The sequence below is a fragment of the Lolium rigidum genome, chromosome 1 (genome assembly GCF_022539505.1).
Source record: "Lolium rigidum isolate FL_2022 chromosome 1, APGP_CSIRO_Lrig_0.1, whole genome shotgun sequence".
Classification (NCBI taxonomy): domain Eukaryota; kingdom Viridiplantae; phylum Streptophyta; class Magnoliopsida; order Poales; family Poaceae; genus Lolium; species Lolium rigidum.
Window position 1 is genome coordinate 213,097,352 of NC_061508.1, and position 21,263 is coordinate 213,118,614.

Below are 21,263 nucleotides of genomic sequence, written 5' to 3' on the forward strand. Positions count from 1 at the left end.
CGTTGGCAGACCACCCGTTTGACCTCGTACCCGACCGGTACTCCGTCGTCGCCAAGCACCACTCCACGTTCATCTGGCTTTCCTCTGGCCCCTGCGCCGAATCCGCCGCACTAGTTTTCTCCCGCGTCACCGGATCGCCATTCTTTAAACCCCTCTTCCGCCTGGATCTGTGGCGCTGATTCTGTGATCTCCGCTTGCGAGGTTCGATCCGATTCCCTATGCGTCCGTCCCTCTTATTCTGCAGGGAATCGCTTAACAAATTTGGCCCGTTTTGGTTTGTTGTTAATCGATTCCTTGTATCTGTTTGGTTGTTTACAGGAAGGAGCAATGGCGGGGAGGGGTAATGCCGCGTCGAACAACTCCGCTCTCATCGCCATCATCGCTGATGAGGTGATCCCATCCTCCCCCTTTTGACCCTAATGTTGCTTGAGCTCCTCCCTTTAATAATGGAGCATCTGTTGAATCCGGAGCACTACCTAGATAGCTAGGAATTGGGGATAACATGTGAGATGTATGGAGACTAGCATAGTGCCCGTGCGTTGCTACATAGCCTAATTTAAATATTAGTTATGATTTAATTGGGCATTACAAGGGTTGTATTGTATCTTTACTCTTCTGTAACGGTATACCACTGTCTTCTCCAACTTCTGCAAATATTGATATATCTTTAACCATTCATGTCGATAAGATCGCAAGGGGACACCCCCTTTTTTCTCCTCCATGGCCTGCTACTTCAGAGAGCAGTCGTGCTCCATGCCTTTCATAGTCACTTGCATCCTTGTTCTACCCCTAAATGCATGAATTCTCACCGTGTCTTCACCATCCACTTTCTCGAATTTATACTGTTAACCTTCAAGATAGGCAATAAATAAAAATATGTCTTCATACTAAAATCCCCTCTTTCATGTGTCGGGGATTGGGGAAGTAAAAAATACACCTTTGATTAGTCCAGATATAATGAGTCACGTATATGCTCCTGCAGATTGAAAAGGATCTTTGCATAGAATTTAAATCACCATAGAATGGAACGTGATTGCTACAAAAATAGTTCATAGGTGCAAGTTTTGTAGAAATCATGCGAGCCAGGTTTCCTTTGTGGGCCAGGCGATGAAATAAATCAGAATCTGTACTGAAGTGAGTTATATATAGTCTGACCAGGAACAGTTCCATGGTCATGTACACCACGTTTAGCCTTCAGATCGGGAGATAAAGCTACAGCAATATGTTATCTTCAGCTTTAGAATGGGTACATCACTGTTGAACCATCTGCTCATACAATTCATATCTCCTCATTTATAATCTTATAGTTTTGAAGGTTTCTGTAGATCTTCTCGCGACAATCTCATAACAAATTCAGTCAACCACAAATCTTTTTTGTGACATGGATCATTCACATGATACATAACTACATCCAGTATAAGTTAATATAGGTTAATTTTGCACGAACCTAAAAGGTATTGTTTTCTTGATATATCCAAATGAAAACAGTATACAAAGGTGATGAAGAATTTCAAAGGGAACAGTATATTCATTGGTTTGCTTGGGGTAACCTGTTTACCTGTTCGGTTGCAGCTTTGAATAATCGAAGCTCACTACCACCTGAAGATGACATTTCGAATTGTTCATGAAAGAGGAATGAGATTATAGTTTAAACATTGCTCCTAAAGCCACATAAATAAACGGTGATGCATATATTATGGAGTATGAAAGAGAAAAATTCTGTACTAGTAAATAATCATTTTTTTCGAGTACGCGCAGGAGATCTGCGTGTTTTGTATTAAGCTCGAAGGAGAAAGGACAACGTCCAGTACAGGGGAAGACTCTTGCGCCAGGCGTCCACAGACGGAGCCGGCCTCACCACCCACCCAAAACAACGACTACTCCTCCCCCTGGGGTCTACCTAAACCACGAACTAGAGAGCCACAAATGCCACTCATCTCTGATCCGGCGAACAATCTCTTGAGGGCTGGTTTCGATCTTGTCGAAAACGCGAGCGTTGCGCTCAAGCCAGAGGCTCCGAATGATGAGGGAGATCAGGGAGTTCGCCGTCTTATGCTGGCCCACGGGCCGCTGCTCGTCCGAGAGCGGAGCAGCCGGGCAAGGGAGCAGGGTGCGCAGTTCGGAGTTGGTATCAGCCCATACCACCTTGGCGAAGGGACAGTCCAAGGAGAGATGGTCGAGTGTCTCATCATGAACTCTGCATAGCGGGCATAGCGTGTGCGAGGGGAGCCCACGGCACAGGAGCCGGTCAGCCGTCCAGCATCGTCTGCGAAGCGCCAGCCATGCATGTAACTTGTAGCTCATCGGGGCAAAGGAGTTCCAAACATTGGCCGCCCCCGCCAAAGCCACGGTACCTTGAAAACCACATCCTCAAGATTGTACTTGTACATACCTAAAATTGTTAACCATAATCCTGCAGAGAATCTAGATACTTATTCTCATTGATATCATAAGCATTAGGATCCTGCGCATACAGGTTATCATTATAAGGCAAACATAGATACATGATGGTTCATCACAGTGGCATAGAATAATCAACATACTAAGCTTCAATATCCAAAATCAAGTACTACATCGTAAAATAACAACCGGATATAATGCTGGAGTGGAAAAGCCACTACCTCAAATCTCTTAATAACCAGTGGACCGTGCCTACATGCCATGCCCCTTAAACCTGGAAGTATCGTACTTCTGACAGTAGAACTTGTGCCGTTAAAAAAAATGACAGCAGGTGGTAGAGGCTAGGGTTCTACCGGGTCTAGGGCGGAGGTTGTAAGGGTGGAAGTGAGGGCGGAGAGGTTGGAGAGCTCGGCGCCGGCGGCTGGGCGCCGTCGCGGAGGAAGGAGGCGGCGGCTAGGGTTCTCCCGTCTCCCTTCAGGAGACGAGACGATAATGATACTGAATTATTGTCCGCTTAATCTCGAAGGGATACAAGTGTTTATATAGGAGGACGGCCTCCTCGAAACCCTAATTTACTTGGGCTAAGCCCCTAGCTAGCCACTAGTGGGCTTCCTACGTGTGGTAGGTCAGACCGACCATAACATCTCTCCCCGCCTTCTCAAACAGCTCGTCCTCGAGCTGAACTCGAAGCTGGCTGACGGAGATCTTCAAGCTTCTCCCAAGTCGCCTCGTCCTCGGGCAGGCCGGTCCAATGCACCAAGACGTGCCAAACACCACGGCGGCTGCTGGGCCTTCAACACGCGAGCCACGCTCGCCGGGGCAGGCTCGAGACGCCCATCCGAAGTAGGTGGAAGAGCTGGTGGTGCAGAAGGAGGGTCGCCCCGGTAGGCCTTCAGGAGGCCGACGTTGAAGACGTCGTGGAGGCGCGAGCCCGCAGGCAACTCAAGGCGGTAGGCGAGCTTGCCGATGCGCTCCAACACACGGAAAGGACCGGCGTAACGAGGCCCCAACTTGCGCCTGGAGCGCGGGTCCAAGGACTGGGTCGTCCGGTGAAGAAGGCGTAGCCAGACCCAATCGCCCACCGCAAATTCCGCCTCGCGATGGTGTGCATCATAGTACTTCTGGCCAGCTGCCGAGCACTGAAGAAGTCGGCCGGCGCGCCTCGGCCAAGTATCTCGTCGCGGGTACGCAGCAGGGTCATCCGCCGTCTCGGTACGGGCCGTGCCGGACGCATAGGGAAGCATCGCCGGTGGTGGCCTCCCATAGACCACCTCAAAGGGAGTAGCGTGCGGCGCGGAGTGGTAGGACGTGTTGTAGCGGTACTCGGCCCACGCCGGCCGGTCCACCCAAGCTCGTGGACGATCCCCGGTGATGCGAGCGCAGGTACATGGCGATGATCTTGTTGACGACCTCGGACCGGCCGTCCGTCCGAGGATGAAACGCCGTACTCATGCGGAGCTTCACGCCCGCCAACCCAAAGAGGTCCCTCCGGACGTGACCCGTAAACACGGGATCACGATCACGCGACGATGGAGGACGGAAACCCGTGGAGGCGAACGATGCCGTCGAAGAAAGCGCGTGCCACGGACGCCGCCGTATAGGGATGGCCCGGGCGATGAAGTGCGCGTACTTGGAGAAGCGGTCAACCACCGTGAGGATGACGGACTTGCCGCCAACCTTCGGCAGCCCCTCGATGAAGTCCATGGAGATGTCCGCCCGCACACGGGACGGCACGTCCAGCGAGCTGCGGCAAGCTCGCCGGACGGAGCGTCTCCGTCTTGTTCCGGCGGCGAGTGACACACGCCCGCACCCGGTCTCGCACCAGGGCGCTATCTCCCGGAATGTAAAAATCAGCGCGAAGACGGTGCGGGGTCTTCCGGGCGCCCTCGTGACTGCGAGAATGCGCCAAGGACAAAGCACTGGTGGCGCGGGTCTCCATGATCCGGCACGAAGATGCGGCGTCCATGGAGGAGTAGTCCCTCGTCCGGGCGCCATGGCGCGGCCAGCTCGCCGTCGGCCGAGCGGCCGGCGCGACTGCTGCGCATCCGCGGCCGTGGCGATGGCGCGGCGAACCTCGTCGATGAAGACGAAAGATGGCCCGGAGTGGATGCGAAGGGCTGCACCGGCCGTGGGCGCGTCCGCGGTGTCGTCAACGTCTCGGCGGGACAGGGCGTCGGCGACCGTATTGAGGCGGCCGGGCGGTACTCGACGGTGAAGTCGAAGCCGAAGAGCTTGGCTGATCCACCGGTGTTGCGGCACGGTGGAGAGGCGCCGATCCAGACAAGAACTTCGAGTCGTAGTGGTCCGTGCGCACACGGAATGTCCGGCCCCAAAGATACGCCCGCCGGTGGCGCACCGCTGGACCAGCCCGATCGGCTCGCGCTCATATGCGGCGAGCTTGTGGTGGCGCGCGGCGAAGGGGCGGCCGAAGAAGGCGAGTGGACCCTCGCCCCGGTGAAGGACGGCGCCGAAGCCAATGCCGGAGGCGTCGCAGTCCACCACGAACGGCTCGTCGAAGTCCGGCATCCGAAGAACGGGACCCGTCGTGAGTGCCCGCCGCGGGCGGCGAAGGCCGTGGCCGCCTCCTCGTCCCAAGAGAAGGCGTCGCGGCGAAGCAGGCGCATGAGGGGCGCGGCGATGAGGCCGAAGTCCTGGATGTATCGCCGGTAGTATCCTGCGAGGCCCAAAAATCCGCGAAGAGCTCGTGGCGACTGGGGCGTCGGCCAGGCGGCGACGGCAGCGACCTTGTCCGCGTCCATCGCGACACCGTCGGCGGAGATGACGTGGCCCAAGTATGCGACTGGGGTGGTGCCAAACGAGCACTTCGAGCGCTTGAGGTGAAGACGATGCGCTCGAAGCTCGTTGAAGATGATGGCCACGTGCTGCAGGTGCTCCGCCCAGGATGCGTCGTAGATCAAAATATCATCAAAGAAAACAAGCACAAAGCGGCGTAAGTAGGGGCTGAGCACGTCGTTCATCGAGCACGGAAGGTCGCCGGCGCATTGGAGAGGCCGAACGGCATCACCAAAAACTCGTAGTGGCCATGGTGAGTGCGGAACGCCGTCTTGGCGATGTCGTCCGGTGCATGCGCACCGATGATAGCCCGAGCGCAAGTCGAGCTTGGTGAAGAAGCGCGCGCCATGCGGCTCGTCCGGGAGCTCATCCACGACGGGGATGGGGAACTTGTCCTTGGACGTGACGGTGTTGAGGGCGCGGAAGTCGATGCGAAACGCCACGTGCCGTCGGTCTTGCGCACCGGGAGCACGGGGCGCGAACGGTGACGTCGAGATCCGGATGATGCCACTGAGCGAGCATGACCGCCACCGGCGCTCGAGCTCGTCCTTCGCGGCTGGGGGTACCGGTACGGCCGCACGGCTACGGGTGCCGTGTTTGGCGACGGTGGATGCGGTGGTCACGGGGTCGCGAGGGAGGAGGCCCTGCGGCTCGTCGAAGAGGTCGCCGTCGTCCGCTGCGGTAAGTCGGCCGGAGCGGATGCGCCTCGTCGAGCGCGGCGGCCATCAGGTGTAGCTGCGGGGATGTGCCAGTGCTGCCCATGCCCGTCCAGTGAACACGGCGGCCGCCCTCGCGCCAGAAGATGAGGGACAACACGTCGAGGTCCCACAAGATGGGGCCTAAGGTGCTCAGGAAGTCGAGGCCGAGGATGAAGTCGTAGCAGCCCAAGTCGAGGCCGACGCAGTCGATGGAGAAGGGCTCGTCGCCTACAAGCACGGGAACCTGTCGCGCCACGCCCTGGCACGTAAGACGATCCCCGTTGGCTACGGTAACGCTGTGCGTCTCCGAGCCCGCCGGGCCGGAGAGCGAGGCGGCGCATGGCGGTGTTGGACAAGAAGTTGTGTGTGGAGCCCGTGTCCACCGAGCGCGGTTAGACGCTCCCCGTTGATCGTCACCGGAAGCGGCATCGTCTTTGCCGTTTTGATGCCCGCCATAGCATGGAGAGACACGACGAAGGCGGACGCGTCGGCCGGCGCGTAGGTCGTGACACCGGCCTCGGTGACGGTGGCGGCCGCGAGCTCGGCGGTGAGGGCCTCAACGTCGGCGTCGTCGACGGTCTCCAAGTAGAAGAGGCGGGCGCACGTGTGGCCCGGCGCGTATTTTTCGTCGCGGTTGAAGCACGGCCCACGGCGGCGCCGCTCAAGCTGCTCCGCGGCCGTCGGCCGCTTGAAGGGGCGAGTCGGCGCGGGGAGGGCCTGCGGGCGCGGCGGCCGGTGCGGGACGCGGCGGGACGGTGGGCGTCGGGGCGGGTCGGGGCACGGGCCGGGCGGCTGCCACGTTGCGTGTAGACCTGCTGCATGGCGAGGGCGCGCTGCTCGTAGGCTCGTGCGTAGTACATGGCCGTCTGCAGGTCCGCCGGCTCGCGCATCTCGACGTCGACGCGGATGTAGTCGGGGAGGCCGCCGACGAAGAGATCGGCGCGCTGCCGTGCCGAGACGCCCGGGGCATGGCACGCGAGCGCTCGAGCGGTCGGCGAAGTCCTGGACCGTGGTGGTGAAGGCGAGGCGTCCCGGCTCGGCGGGCGGCTGCCACGGAGGGTCGGCCCAAACCGTTGGAGGCACGGGTCGCGGAAACGCTCCCAAGGCGGCATCCCGCCCTCGTCCTGCTCGAGGGCGTAGTACCAAGTCCGCGCGGCGCCCCGTAGGTGATAGGAGGCGATCCATGTGCGGTCGGTGCTGGCGTCCGCTGCCCCGAAAAACTTGCTCACACCGGTTCGGCCGGTTCGGGGGTCGGTGGCGCCGTCGTAGGTGGCGAACTCCGGCTTAGTGAAGCGGGGCGGCTGCTGTGCCACGGCCGGGACCACGGGGGCGCCCTCCTGGCTGGTCGGGTTGACGGACGTGCTCGCGGCGAAGGGCCCCGGAAACCCGCCAGGGCCGCCAAGGCGGTGGGCGGGCTGCTGGACCGTCGTCCGCGCCGCAGTATGAGTGTAGACGGGTGCCGCGTCGGTCCATGTGGGAATCGGCGAGGGCGACGGCGGCCACCACGCGGGCCGGCCATTGCGCGGCGGAGGCGGCCGGTGGTGGCGGCGGCGGAGCACGGTCGGTGGTGGCGGCGGTGGAACGGCGGCCGGTGGGGCGGCGGGTGCTGGCGGCCTTGATCTCCGCGAGCTCGAAGCGGATGGCGCGGAGGCTGTCGGCGAGGTCCGCCAAAGTAGCGGGCAGGAGGTCGAGGCCCGTGGGGACGGCGGCGGCCTGGTCTCCGTTGGCGCGCGGCGGCCCCTGCAGCGCGTGGGCGCCGGTCATGGCGGCGGAAGTGGTGGTGGTGGCGGCGGTGGACGTGGCGGCGATGGTGTCGACGGGGGGGCTGTTGGAGCCCATAAGACCTAGGCAATCTGATACCAAAGTGGTAGAGGCTAGGGTTCTACCGGGTCTAGGGCGGAGGTTGTAAGGGTGGAAGTGAGGGCGGAGAGGTTGGAGAGCTCGGCGCCGGCGGCTGGGCGCCGTCGCGGAGGAAGGAGGCGGCTAGGGCTGGTGCGGCGGGCTAGGGTTCTCCCGTCTCCCTTCGGGGAGACGAGACAGAGTAATGATACTGAATTATTGTGCTGCTTAATCTCGAAGGGATACAAGTGTTTATATAGGAGGACGGCCTCCTCGAAACCCTAATTTACTTGGGCTAAGCCCCTAATTTACTTGGGCTAAGCCCCTAACTGGCCACTAGTGGGCTTCCTACGTTGGTAGGTCAGACCGACCATAACAGCAGGATAGAGTGGATTTTGTACATGACCAAGCAATTATGTCAAGTCTGTTCTGTAAAAGAAGACATTAATTCCCAGCAGTTTAAGGGAAATGTCTGCATCTGCATACAATCAATGACATGAAGCAGGGGATTTATGCTGGCACGCTATACTGCTATGCCTTTAGGGAAGAACTTCAGATTTCACCATCCCAGAAGTCCTGCACGGTATTGTAAGTACCTTGGGGCTGAACTACAACCTGTGCAGAAGATTCTTGTAACTTCTCAGCAACAGAGATGACAATATTTACCTTCAGAAACAGTAGTAGCTAGCAAACATATAGGGTCAATTCAGTTGTTAATTGGGGATCAGGACAGCAGTGCAAACTTGATAATAGATTATGCCTAGCCGTGTAAGCTCTTGATTGCAATTAGTATTTAGTAACCAATACTTTCGGTGGAAAATTTAGCTGGTAACAGTTGCGCGTACTCGTGCTTGATCGAAAACATGCTCCATGTGTGCTTTTATTGCTGAAGAAGGACGGTATCCTAACTCCAAAGAAGAGTTGGTAAACAGCCACCTTAAACAGTTATCATTGGAAGAAGTTCTTCTAGTCAATGTATGCGTGAAATAAAAGGGATTCTTGCAATTAAAATCGACAATTGAAGGAACTGAGCCCCATTCGAAATGCAAGGATTCCACACAGAAATTAGGAAAACAAATCACGCGTTGCAAATGAGACGTGAAAGGTTTAGGCACACTTACATTTGAGGTTTTCCCTTCAATGATAAAACATATGTCCACGAAGAGAGAGTACACAATATTGTTAGCTAATTCAGTAGCTTGAAGAAAGCAAATATGTAAAATGTTTCTTGCAAAGGAAAATTGGGATTAATACCTCCCTTGGACCTTCTGAAACCTGGAACCAGCGGCGCGTCACTAGCCAAGCTCGCCAGAGCTTCATCAAACACCTTCTATGTTGCCTTCCCAGGCAAGTTGATTCTTAACTGTAGAGTGCTGATAACCCATTCCCAACATCGGATGAAATAAGATCACTCACAAACTCAAGAACCCAGTGCAGTTACATGTCAGTACGTGTGTATCATGTCACTTATACTGAAAAGATAAATTTCTGAATAAGTTGATGTGATTGGAAAGATCTGAAGGATTTAGTTTGAAGATGTGGACAACTTCAGCTTTACAATCTCACATTGATCTTTTCGTCGCTGCGCGATAAGGATGTCTTGAAGCTATCCAACGACGCCCGATCTTCTCGTCTTCAGCAACTGATGAATCCTGACCTGCAGTTCTCTGAAAACCTTAACACGCAGTCTAATTCTGAAGGTTTGACATGACACTTAACATTATGAAAACTGATCAGCGTATGTACATTTTTGGACATTGTGGTGGAAGCCGCAGCTCACCTGATTGAGCCGCCAACACCGGCCGGAGCATATGCCTCAAACTTCTCCCAGTAGAAAAAACCATTTGGGTAACATTAACCACATCTATTATTATGATGAGCTGAAGAATGAAAACAGCAAGTGAGAACAAAAAATCAATGTTCACGGAAAAATAATATTTTACCGTTGGCAGGCACGAGTCACGGCTAGACATAATTTTCAACGACCTGCCTGGTAGCCTCTCCCACGAGCAGAGTGGTGGGCGTCGCTCGCTCTGCACGGGACATGGAGGAGTGCGACTTCGCTGGAAGGCGTTGAGGAGTGGTGGATGGAGGCTTCGATGACGAACGGGCGTTGCTAGGATTGGGCAGGTGCAGAGCAGCTTGCCCTATCCAATTGACGACATCGTCACCTTTGTAGTCGTGGTCGAGCATCACGGATCTGCCGCTGTAGCTGGTGGACGGCCTCGACGCTGTTGGGCGCGATAGCGGGGCCGACAGTCGAGCGCGGCAGCTGCGGGCGGTCGGTGGGGAGGAAAGATAGGAGAAAAGGAGGCATCACAGCAACTCTCCTCCCCGACAGTGGAATTCATGGGCGGCAGCTGTTCCATACTTCCATCTGGGAGCTCCCGGTGGCGCAGGATATGCTTCATCGCCCAAGGCGGCCACTGGTGGCCAGAGAACTTTGGGCCGCTGTCCCCGGCCAGCAATGCTGAGAGCTGGGAGTGGCCGTTCGAGGATGAGTGTACTGCCCAGGGCCGGAGTTCCCTGCAGCGAGCCGCACCACCTCACGGACCGATGGAAGGGAGCCCAGATGCGGGGAATCCAGGACGGCGACGGGGCATGGGAGGTGGGGTAATAGCAGCGAGGAATGGGAGGTGTCTAGTGCGGGAGTATTTGGCCTGGAGGGAGACACGGTCAGGGGTTCATCTTCTCCTCGATTGTTCGGTCAAAGCGGTGCAGATGAGGAAAAGAGAAGAGGAACAGGGTAAGCGGTCGAACGCAAATGCTGGAGAAAAATACACAAGAACAAGCCACCTAGCCGAGAAAAAGAGACAGGGGCATGTACGTGGCAGAAGCATGGATTGTGCAAACTCGGGACAGAAACAAACCAGGAAACGAGCACCTACTGATAACAGACTAGAAGAAGGAAAAGTGTAGGAACAGGGAGAGACCGGAAGTGACGACCAGATCGACCGGAAAGCAGTCGGTAATCGCTCACGAATAGCCCCCAATGGAAAATAAATTTGGATGCCTACATCTACAGTACTTCTACAGTACCTGGAAGAGGATGCGTTAATCAATCACTGGCCAAAGCAGCTATGCCTACAGTAACCGAAACGCTAAGAATAGGCAAACTTCAACCACTTTAATATAGGGTATAATTGGCGCCTCATAAAGGAGGAAACGACCGCCGCTTGCCATAGCCTAGAACCTTGATAAGAAACCTTTTGCACTGGCAAGAACTTCTTATCAAACGTTCTTCAGTTTCATTCATGCCAAATTGTCCAGGTGGTTAACAATTAGCATCACAAGCGAAATCAGGGTACGTTTTCTGTTACCCTGTCGTCCTTTTCCTTGCTCAAAACCACCAGTTTTTTAGCGTTTGTGTCATGTTAGGAGCGACCGGCTGCATCCCAGCCCATTTGCAGGACTTAATTCCAAATTATATTTATATTGACAACCGAACACCCAGTTAACAGAGTGTCCTCTTGAGCTGAATTACAGAAAACGCATCTATCATTGTGCGGTAGACCTCATTTTTCCAGCCGATCTGCCGTCCAAATTCTCCCTTGCAATGAGAGGCAAATTGCAAATTTACAATGCAGATCCATTTATGCCGATCTGGTGGTGAAAACCCCTTTTGGTTCCCATTGCCAGATCCATTTATCTTCAATTTCCGGCGTGAACTGAATATTTTGCAGAGCTTCCCAAATCGCTAGCACTTGAATAAGATCCATTATGTCTTTGCAGTTACAAAGTTGATCACCGATCATACAGAAATCAGAAGTTGACTTCTTACTGTAAATGTCAATTTGTTATACAGGGTTTGACAACCAATAATATTGTTATGTGATGATCGATGGTACTCTCTCCATCCCATGAATGTTGTCCGAGATTTATCTAAATTCGGCTGTATCTAGACACTAAATAGCATCTATATACATCCAAAATTTGACAAATCTGAGACAATTTTCATGGGATAGAGGGAGTACTAGTATATATCAAGTGTTGTTCTCACATTGTGCTTTATATTCTAACAGGACACTGTTACTGGGTTTTTGTTGGCTGGAGTTGGCAATGTTGATCTGCGCAAGACAACAAATTACCTTCTTGTGGATAACAGTAATATCCTGAACTTACTACATAATGTATTGTTGGTCAACAATTGACATGTAGGAAATAATATCTGTTGTCTTTGAAATTATGTTGAATGATTCCCAATAGAATGTTGAAGTATTGGTTCAATAAAAATCCTCCTCCATGCCTATTTTCTTTAGCATTTCTTAGTAGGATTTTACATTCTTTTCATCTTTATCCCTCTTCTATTCTTTCTGTTAGACAAAGGCAAAACTTTGTCCATTATTGTTTTAGGAGATATCTATACTGGTTTTCTCAGTCCTGAGCTTTCATGTGTTCTAAACATCTGAAATGCCACTTCTAATCCTGTCACATAACTCCACTATCATTTCTTTCTGTGATACTATTTCATACTTTTTTTACATGCACTGATCCTGGGGACTTGAATTAATTTTTTTTTGTTATATCACAGAAACGACAGTGAAACAGATTGAAGACGCTTTTAAAGAGTTCACTGCGAGGGATGATATTGCGATTGTGCTCATCAGCCAATACGTAAGTGAATCATCGTTATGAATTTACATTATTTGTTTTCTATACAGAATCAACAAATTGCTTGGTCATCGAAATCTTGTAAAGTATATCACCTAAACAAGAAAGAAGGAACTGGAGGGTGGTCATGATTTTTTGTGGTTACTTAGTCCTGATTACTTTCCTTAGACTCGGCTCCTTGGGCTGAAAACAAAATGAATGAGGCTGTTGAAACTCGGGAGGTCCTATTGTAGTAGATTTAGCTGTACATTAACAAGGAGAATATAAAGTGGGCTCTCAAACTCCTAGTTTCCCGTGCCTTCAATAATTTCCCCGTCTCAGTTAAGAATATATGCTGTTAGACTTGATTTAGGTACAAAATTTTCCAACAAAATATTCTAGTCTTATCATGCGTCACTTACTCAAGTAAACCTCTCTTGCAACTCTTAAAATCCTATTTATGCATAAAGAGAAGAGTCTAGAAGCATTTGGGGGAACCATTTGGAACATTACCAGTACCAGATGCAGATGTGTCTTACATCTTTCTAATGTCACAGATTGCAAACATGATAAGATTTCTGGTGGATGGCTACAACAAGCCAATCCCTGCTATATTGGAAATCCCATCCAAGGACCATCCATATGACCCGGAGAGTGATTCGGTTCTTTCGCGTGTGAAGCATCTATTTTCTGCGGACTCTTCTTCTGAGAGGCGTTGAACAGCGACCTTGACGATACCAAACAGGGGCATCTCCTTTTTTTATTGGAGTATTCCTGTACTTGTTCAACGTAGGATTTGTATTAAATTATTCTTACCATTCTTTTGCGGGCATGCGGAGAGACTAGAATGAATAAGGGGTAAATAATTTTGATTGGACCTGTGGTTGAATGTAATAAGGCTTTATTTGCAGAATATGTAGCATGCCCATCATTTTCATTGGATAAACAGAGGAATTAAGCAATATGCAATCTGTTGTATTCTTGTCAAGTTTTATGCCGTGCTGCAATAGACTTGATTCTAGTGTGCGTGTGTTGTAGCTTTACCCACGAAAATCCAAAAGATAATTCATCCTGAGACATCAACAACTAGTGCTCAGCGGATCGCTGCGTCAGAGAATTCAGATAGCTCGTCGAAGCTTTTGTCAGGTCAAGATGGTGCTGCCAAACTCGCTGGCTGGTGGTCAAACCATTGCAGTTTTTTTAACGCATGTATCTGCTAGGGTTGGGGGTTTAGCCCATATATATGATTTTGGACAATAGAATCTTAATATAAAAGTAATATAGATCAAAATTATTAATGTTTTCACCATCACGCAATACAAAAGCAATCCAAATTACAACAAATGCTCAAATCAAAATAATTAAACGAATAATGAATGGTCCTCATTGAGAGCCGAAGACCCAGGGCATAACTTTGGCGGAAATCAGGACACAATTCAGAGTAGTATCTTTGCATATCTTCTCTAATGCGAAGATACTCATCGGTATAATCCGTCGGAATGCCATATGCGATCACTGTCATAGCGGCCGATATCTTTTTGGTATTAATGAAAACCAAGAAGACCGATAACATTCCTCCATCGAGTGAAAAAACAAGAGTTTGCACAAACTTCTAATTCTATCCGCGTTCGGCATTTTTTCGGATTTTTTTGTAACTTTGAAAAGACCGTTCTGGAAAAGAAAAAAAAGGGCTCCAGGAGCCCGTGCTCCAAAGCGACTTTTTGCAGGCCTGAGCGCGCAAGTATAGCACAGTGAAACGGTTGACAAAGTCCAAAATCCTTGAGCGAAGCGTACGCACAGTATCGCGCGCGCTAGGGAAATCTCCGGGGCCCCTCGATGATGCTGCGTCCAAAACCTCTCGGGGCCTCCAAAGGCTGCTGGCTCCTACACCGATCAAAAGACCAACCTTTATATTCCTCCACTGTTTATTTATCACTCTTGATTATTAGGTGACCTGCTTTTCATGATCCTGTGTTGTTGGACGATTCACATGATTGGACCTGAAAATTCTATGCCCTGATCCACATGGCATCATGCATCGTTCGTCGCAGCCCCAGAATATAGTATGGATTGCGTTTGTTGGAGTATAATAACAAGACTGGATAGAGAATATTCTTGGCCAAATATGACAGGCTGGTCTTCCCTCAAAAACTACGCAGGCCTTCGTAGAATACAAATTCGAAAACTGATTACTCGATCAACTTTAAACGGGTTTGGACATTCCTAGAAAAAAAGGGAGAGACAATGAACAAGCTGGTGTATTAGAGGCACTATCAAAAAACGTCAAGAACCCGAGAGCCAAAAGACCCCAGGGAAACGACTATCACCGTGAAGTTAACTAAACTTGACGGTTAAGTGTCAAACATTGTCTCTCGGGTACCGTTGGTCGGGTAAATTCGCATTTGCCTCACGATAACTGTCATGTTCATAAACCTGACATGAACGGGACGTGGAGGTGGAGTATTGCTTATATCCTAAGTTTCACACTACCGGTCAGAAATAGTAAACTTGACAGCCATACCGTGACGTGAACTTCCCCGTCACATTAATTAATTAAAAAGGTTGAAAGTATATCAGAGTCAAGGATAGGTTTATCCTTGGTGTGCTCAAAACAGAGATAGTAAGAGCATCTCCAGTCGCGTCCCCCAAATGAGCCGCGGACAAGAAATGGGGAAAAAAGTCGTCCAGTCGCGTCCCCCAAAGCTAATTAGCGTCTCATTTTGTGTCCGGCGTCCCCGGTAGAGACTCTATGCATAGAGCCTCTACCGGGGACGCCGGACACAAAATGAGGCGTCCACATGCATGCATGCAGTCCCTAGTCCCCACATGCTAGTCTCTTTCCCCACACTTTCTCTCACCTACTTTTCCCACATGGGGTGGTCCCTCTATTAAAATGCATGCATCCGGACGCTGTTTGAGGGACGCGGCTGGGAAGGGTCTCTTTTTGTACAGATTTTGGTCTCTTTTTGTCCGTGCGGTCCCAAACGTGCCCCAAATCATTTGTGCCGGACGCTTTTTGAGGGACGCGACTGGAGATGCTCTAAACTTGACTTTTTGCAACCGTCGGGTTTTTCATATGGCAAAATGTGGTAGAGAACGCCTGCACAAGAAAAAACCTGACATCAACACATGAGGAAAACTGCAAATATATATATATATATATATATATATATATATATATATATATATATATATATATATATATATATATATATATATATATATAGGACATATTCATACTACACCCGGGTGTAGTTACTCCCACGCGTGTTTCACACAATCTAGGTAGTATCTATCATACCGAAGAGTATATACATGTAGTATGAAGTATATAAGAATATTTTGATAGTATATATACTACTTTGTAGGTAGTATGTACACCTTTTTACGTACACTATTTTTTACGTATAAATATGCATGTATTTTGTATATATAGTGCAAACTATGAGTGTATTTAATTTTTTTCACCAAAGTTGGTATGGAGTATCTTACATATAGTGTACGAACATACTCAAACCAATAAAGTATGTTATATACTTCCGCATGGTAGTATATGAGACGTGGGTGTAGTTACACCCAGGAGTAGGAAGTATTTAATTTGATATTCAAATATCAAATTATATATATATATATATATATATAATTTGATATTTGATGGCCAATATTTAGCAAAAAGCACCATACAAATATTAGGAAAAACAACTTTAAGAAGCTAAGTTGGAACATTATGATGGCTCATGGAGTTCCAGCGCAATTATATTGGTACATGTCGTGTCCAAGCATACGGTTAAAAGAGTACGGTTCTGTTAGGAAGCAGCGTGTTTGAGGGTTTTCTATGCCCTTGATACTAAATACCTTTGGTTTTTTATGTGTTTCTCAGTTTTTCAAAATAGAGGTCTGAACCTCTTTCTTAGAAACTTCAAAAATAATGCAGTATAGCAAGGAAAGTGCTATTAGGTCTGGTGCTACCTAGAGCCCGTTTTTTAAAATGAGAACTTTATTTCAAAGTTTCAAATAATTTTACGATCGTGCAAATTTAATGTGAAATACCTTGTATTGTTGACTCAGCAAATAAAAATTGGACCAAATTTGGGGGAAAAGTGACACTGCTCATGCACATGGGTCTAGATTTTTATTATTTTTGCCGAGTGCAGAATGCAAGGTATTTGGTATTGAAAATTTACGCACGGGTAAAATATATCATACATGATGTTTTTGTTGATTTTTCTGAAGTTACAACTTTAAAATTTTCGAAATTTGAAATAAAGACCTCCAGGGAGCCCGACCGTTTCCCAGAATAACGCACTCAACGTAGCAAATACTATAGTTCATACTGCACTTTCAGTTAGATCGAGCCACCTTATTTCAAACCATGATATTTCTGAAAGCCATGGTATTGTCTGAATACTAAGAACACTTTGCTACCAAACGCACCTTGAAAGTATTTGGATGAGTTGTGTTTCCTTCGACCACTCAGAATTTTGGTACTCCCTCGATCCCATAAAACTTTGTCTTAGTTTTTTTTTAACTTAAACATAGTATATGCATACTAAATAGTGTCTACATATATTTAAATTTGGATAAAACCAAGACAAATTTGGAGTGCAAAACTTAATCGACCAGCAGTTCTAAGGGATAAGTACAGCACAGTATAACGGTTGGCAAAAGCCATTCACCTCAACTGCCACTGACACAAGTGCAGCGCGCGCCGGCCACACGAGAGGCGACACATACGTTGTGGTCACGGGCCGGGCCGCCGTGCGCGGCGCAGCTCCGTCGCTCGTTCTGTTTGGTTCAATCGGGCATGTGATCCCCGGTCAACCGCGAACCTACTGCCTTTAACAAGTTCATCCATCTCCCTTCATCTGTCGCCGCCGGAGACGGAGAGGGACACCGTCCAGCTCGGGAAGACACCGAGCTTTCAGAGCCATGAATCCATGGGTTAACACCTGCCCCGGTTGCCTGAAACAAGAGAAGAGAAAAACGAAAATTCTGGCTGAAAATTTGAAGCCACGGGTAGGTCGTATCTGTGGCAAGAAAACAAAGGGACAGAAATCTACAGCAACGGCCGACCACAACGGCTGATCCGACGATATCCGAGAAGCAAATCCAGCACTGCATGCCTGCACACAAATTTGGGAGATTTTTTCTATTTTCTTTTGGCTCGGAGCTGATCCCACAAATCGAGAAAGGGACGGAGGACTGAATCAAGCCACCAAACAGAAACAGGAAGTCGCAGAAACAAGGGTGCAAAAGAGGGGAACAGAAATAGTAAGTTCATTGGATCAGGTAGGTAGGTAGAACAATGCATGCAAGAATCCACTTCTTGGATCGAATTCCCCTAGTAGGTAGAAATGCAGATGTACAACAGGCGGCAGTACAAACAGCAGCTGACACGCACCACACGGGTCGCTCGCGCGCACGGGATGCTCACTAATTACAAAAATCTCCCAATCAGCGGCGTACCTAATAAGGAACAAGAAAGAACAGGCCAAGCTCCAGATTAATTTAGGCGGGGGGTTGTGATGATGCAAGGACTAAATAAACGGCGGGTTAATCGAAGCTCTCAGACGCTGAAGCTTCTTCAGGCTGGCGCTGGCTAGTAGGAGCAGGTGGTCCTGAGCATGGAGCGGCCGCGGAGCATGCCGCGGTACAGCGCCTCCCGGTTCGCCGGCATCGCGGCGACGCCCCTGCACGACGGCTCGGGCGCTGGCGCCGGTGCCACATGCTCCGGTGCCGAGCGGGCGGGGCCATTGTTGACGACGTCGTCCGCGAAGCGCACCCGCTTCATGCTCCCGCGCCTCGCCTTCTCCCGCTTGCGCTTCTCTGCGAGCAGAAACAGGGGACGTTAAGAACCAAGAACCAAGAACGACTGGCATGGACGCCAACGGGGTTGTCTGTCACTCACCGGAGGAGGAGAGGCAGGGACGGAGGCGAGCGGGAGACGGGGACGCGTCGGAGGAGACGAGGTGGTGGTGGTCCGCCTGCTTGGCGCGGCAGAGGGAGAAGAGGACGAGGGTGCCGGAGAGCGCCATGGCGGTGGCAGCGAGCGCGAGGCCGGCGTGGGAGCCGCCCAGCGCCGCCGACGAGGAGGAGGACGACGACATGCCGACAGTGAACGCAGGCTCGGGTCCTGGCAGCTCCGGAGAGGCGGCCGGCGGCTAGCTAGTCTAGAGAGGATGTGGAGACCAGAGACCCGACGACGGCGACTATCGTGGGCGGTAGAGCTGGGTTGTTGAGTCGGAGGGAGAGGGGAGGGGGACCGTGCGGTGGCTGTAGCCGCGCACGTTCCTCCGGCTATATTATAGCGGGCCGGGGCGGGGCTGCGACTGCGAGGCGCGGCCGTTGGCTGGCGTCGAGTCGCGCTGGTCAAGTTTTTTAGGTTTATCGACTGGCAGAAGTTACCGGGAACCTGGAGTCATTGGCGCAGCTTGTGCGGAGCAAAATGGTCATTGTGTAGCTCACGTCACGAGCCAGTATGCAAATTAGTTGTACTTTGGCCAAGTAATGGATGATGCTCGTGATCATCGCCCTCTGATTTGCTTACGTAGCGTTTCACCAAGGTTTGCTTCTGTGGAGAGGACCATGCACGCGAGAGCAGCAATTGTCCCATGTACAGGGCGTTGGTGCACGGGGTTGTTATTGGACTAGTACACTTAATTGCTTTAAGATTCGTGCTGCTAACGCGTGATTGGTTGCTGGCGAAGCTGTTTCTTGCATCCAAGGAGAAGAAAATCACCAACTTGGCTGCTCACGCGAAAAAGATTTCTAGCATTGCATGCTTTTTAAAGCATCCTACAACTTAGTACATGAGAATGCACGCTTGATTCAATCGTTTCTGGCGAGCTAACCTCTTCTAGCGTTCATTGGAGAAATTTTACATCCAGCTCGTGCGAGGGAGAGATGGCGGGAGCTTGTGCGTGTCCGCAAAAATCGTGCCGCCTATTTACACTGTTCCGCCTCGCCACAAAATCTCGCACCACCATTTTTCCCATTCGAGATCTCCATCCACGGAAGCTTCTTCACTGACCACCAGGTAAGCAACACCATCTTCTTCGACCGGTGGAGTTTCGCCGCCGCAAGTCACCTCCCCCCTCTCACCATCACGTCATCGTCCTCTTCCGATTGTCTGATCGATGTGAGTAATATTGAACCCTAATAGCGGTACCTTAGATCAATTAGCTTTGGTAGTTTAGATCTGTTAGTTTTGCGATCTAGTATGGGGAAGAGGTAGATCGATGTTTTGTGCATGTGTTTGTTGCGTCGTCTGGTCTTTTTAGTTGTGCAGTCCATGTATAAGCGCAATCGTTGCTACGAGGGTTGATTCTACAATGTGTAGTTCTTCTCCTTGTACCAGCTTTGCGCTTATACATGATAGCAGGCAACGAAGGGCAGCTACCAAGTTGCACAATCTGGCATTGTTCTTCTTCATAGATCTTGTTAGAATGTTAGAAGTTGCTTACTTACCATTGTTTTTGTACTATGGTACTTTGATTTCTATTGTAGGACAAGGAGAACTCGTCTGCTTTGTCGGCGAACTCAGTGTTGCCGATGGTGCCACTGCGATATATGTCGGTGCCTGATAGGTACATGCTTATTCGGAAGATGAACATCATAACATGGCTAGCTACTCTATCCACCTTTGCCCTGAAAAGGTTGTGTGAGTTCATCAACAATGGGGCGTCAATGGATAAGGGATTGGGGCTAAAAGACTTAAAACTCTTGCAGAGTTGTTCTGAAGTTCTGTGAGCGTAAAGTTGCCCCAAAGCATATATACAACCATTTAAGGCATTGGAGAGCAAGGTGGGCTCATGTCGTCAGGCTCAAAAGGTTTGAGGGGCGGAGGAGACAACGGCTATCATGATGGAGGACGATATCTACTTTGGCTATATCAAGGTTGGGTTAATGTAGCACTTTCAAGTCGTAAGCTAGCACATGACCAAAAGCTAACTAACTTCTTACCTGCTGGATAACCTGAAGCACTCTAATTTGATCAACAAGCCCGTAGAGACTATGGTCAGAGGAAGATCATCTTTGTTGGTGAAAGGATGAGATGTCACCTAGAAGCGGTGAATATGCATTTTAAAAATAATTACGGATTTGACTTGTAAGAATGAGGAATTAAACAAGAATTTATTTTACAAGCACAAAACCTAAATAAGTTAGTTTCAACTAAGTACACCAACAACAACTAGAGCTAAGCCAGATAGGCACAAGATATATGTAACACAAGTGATAGCAAGATATAAGTACTTCAAGCACAATGACTGTCACAAGAAAAGTAAACACGGATATAGAGATAATAGAGGCACACAGAGACGAATATGTATTACTGTGTTCCCTCACACAAAGTGAGGTACGTCATATTGGAGAGATGCAGGCTACCATGAAGGTCTCCTGAACGCTGCGAATTATCACCTTCTTCTCCGAGCCAATACGACGAAAGACGAAGGCCTTTCTCTTATGGCTAGTTTTTCCTCCACTCCGGAGATGGCAAGCTCCACAACCACTTCACAAGCTCCATGAAGGAGAAGCCCTGGCGTCTTCACAATCTTCCATGAAGAGGTCACCAGAGGACCAATCGCCAAACCAACTAGGAGGTCACCCCTCCAAGAGTAACAAGCTCACGGTCTCTCGCTCGAACTAATTGAAACGGAGAGCTCAACACTATGCAAGGATGCAAAGCAAGCACAATAAATGTGTTCAAATCATTCACACTCAAATCCCACCAAAGCAATAAGTGCTAGGGAGAGATTAGAGAGGAAGAATAAAAGAGGAAATCAACAAATGACTCCAAGATCTAGATTACAAGAGTTCCACTCATTTGGAGGAGGAATTGATTAGTAGAGATTGTAGATCCAGATATTCTCTTCCAAATCCCCCAAGAAGATGCAAGAAACATAGGAGGGCCTGAAGAGGAAGCAAGCTTTTGAGGTTGAATGG

The 21,263-nt window shown here is 50.1% G+C and overlaps 2 protein-coding genes across 3 annotated transcripts; one reads left to right on the plus strand and one right to left on the minus strand.

Moving 5' to 3' along the window:
• Positions 1-102: 102 nt before the first annotated feature.
• LOC124683094 (V-type proton ATPase subunit F-like) lies at positions 103-13,403 on the plus strand. Of its 2 annotated transcripts, none has more exons than XM_047217670.1 (5): positions 103-201; positions 319-390; positions 11,753-11,834; positions 12,262-12,344; positions 12,878-13,403. In XM_047217670.1, exons 2-5 carry the CDS (start codon positions 328-330, stop codon positions 13,037-13,039), a joined length of 390 nt encoding a protein of 129 aa, XP_047073626.1. In that variant the 5' UTR covers positions 103-201; positions 319-327; the 3' UTR covers positions 13,040-13,403. The 2 variants fall into 2 exon arrangements, with proteins under 2 accessions (XP_047073626.1, XP_047073627.1); XM_047217671.1 differs by having other exon boundaries at positions 11,753-11,801.
• A 4,176-nt stretch (positions 13,404-17,579) lies between these two features.
• Positions 17,580-18,599, minus strand: LOC124683095. The gene is made up of 2 exons (XM_047217672.1): positions 18,229-18,599; positions 17,580-18,146 (listed from the first exon to the last, which is right to left on the minus strand). Exons 1-2 carry the CDS (start codon positions 18,425-18,427, stop codon positions 17,920-17,922), a joined length of 426 nt encoding a protein of 141 aa, XP_047073628.1. The 5' UTR covers positions 18,428-18,599; the 3' UTR covers positions 17,580-17,919.
• Positions 18,600-21,263: the final 2,664 nt, after the last annotated feature.

Excerpts from the sequence above, each read along its gene's own strand:
- LOC124683094 (XM_047217670.1), top strand. The coding sequence starts at position 328 with ATGGCGGGGAGGGGTAATGCCGCGTCGAACAACTCCGCTCTCATCGCC. Across the intron at positions 391-11,752 it reads TCGCCATCATCGCTGATGAG|GACACTGTTACTGGGTTTTT; the intron begins GTGATCCCATCC and ends ATATTCTAACAG. Across the intron at positions 12,345-12,877 it reads TTGTGCTCATCAGCCAATAC|ATTGCAAACATGATAAGATT; the intron begins GTAAGTGAATCA and ends CTAATGTCACAG.
- LOC124683095 (XM_047217672.1), bottom strand. The coding sequence starts at position 18,427 with ATGTCGTCGTCCTCCTCCTCGTCGGCGGCGCTGGGCGGCTCCCACGCC. Across the intron at positions 18,147-18,228 it reads TCCCTGCCTCTCCTCCTCCG|AGAAGCGCAAGCGGGAGAAG; the intron begins GTGAGTGACAGA and ends TTCTGCTCGCAG.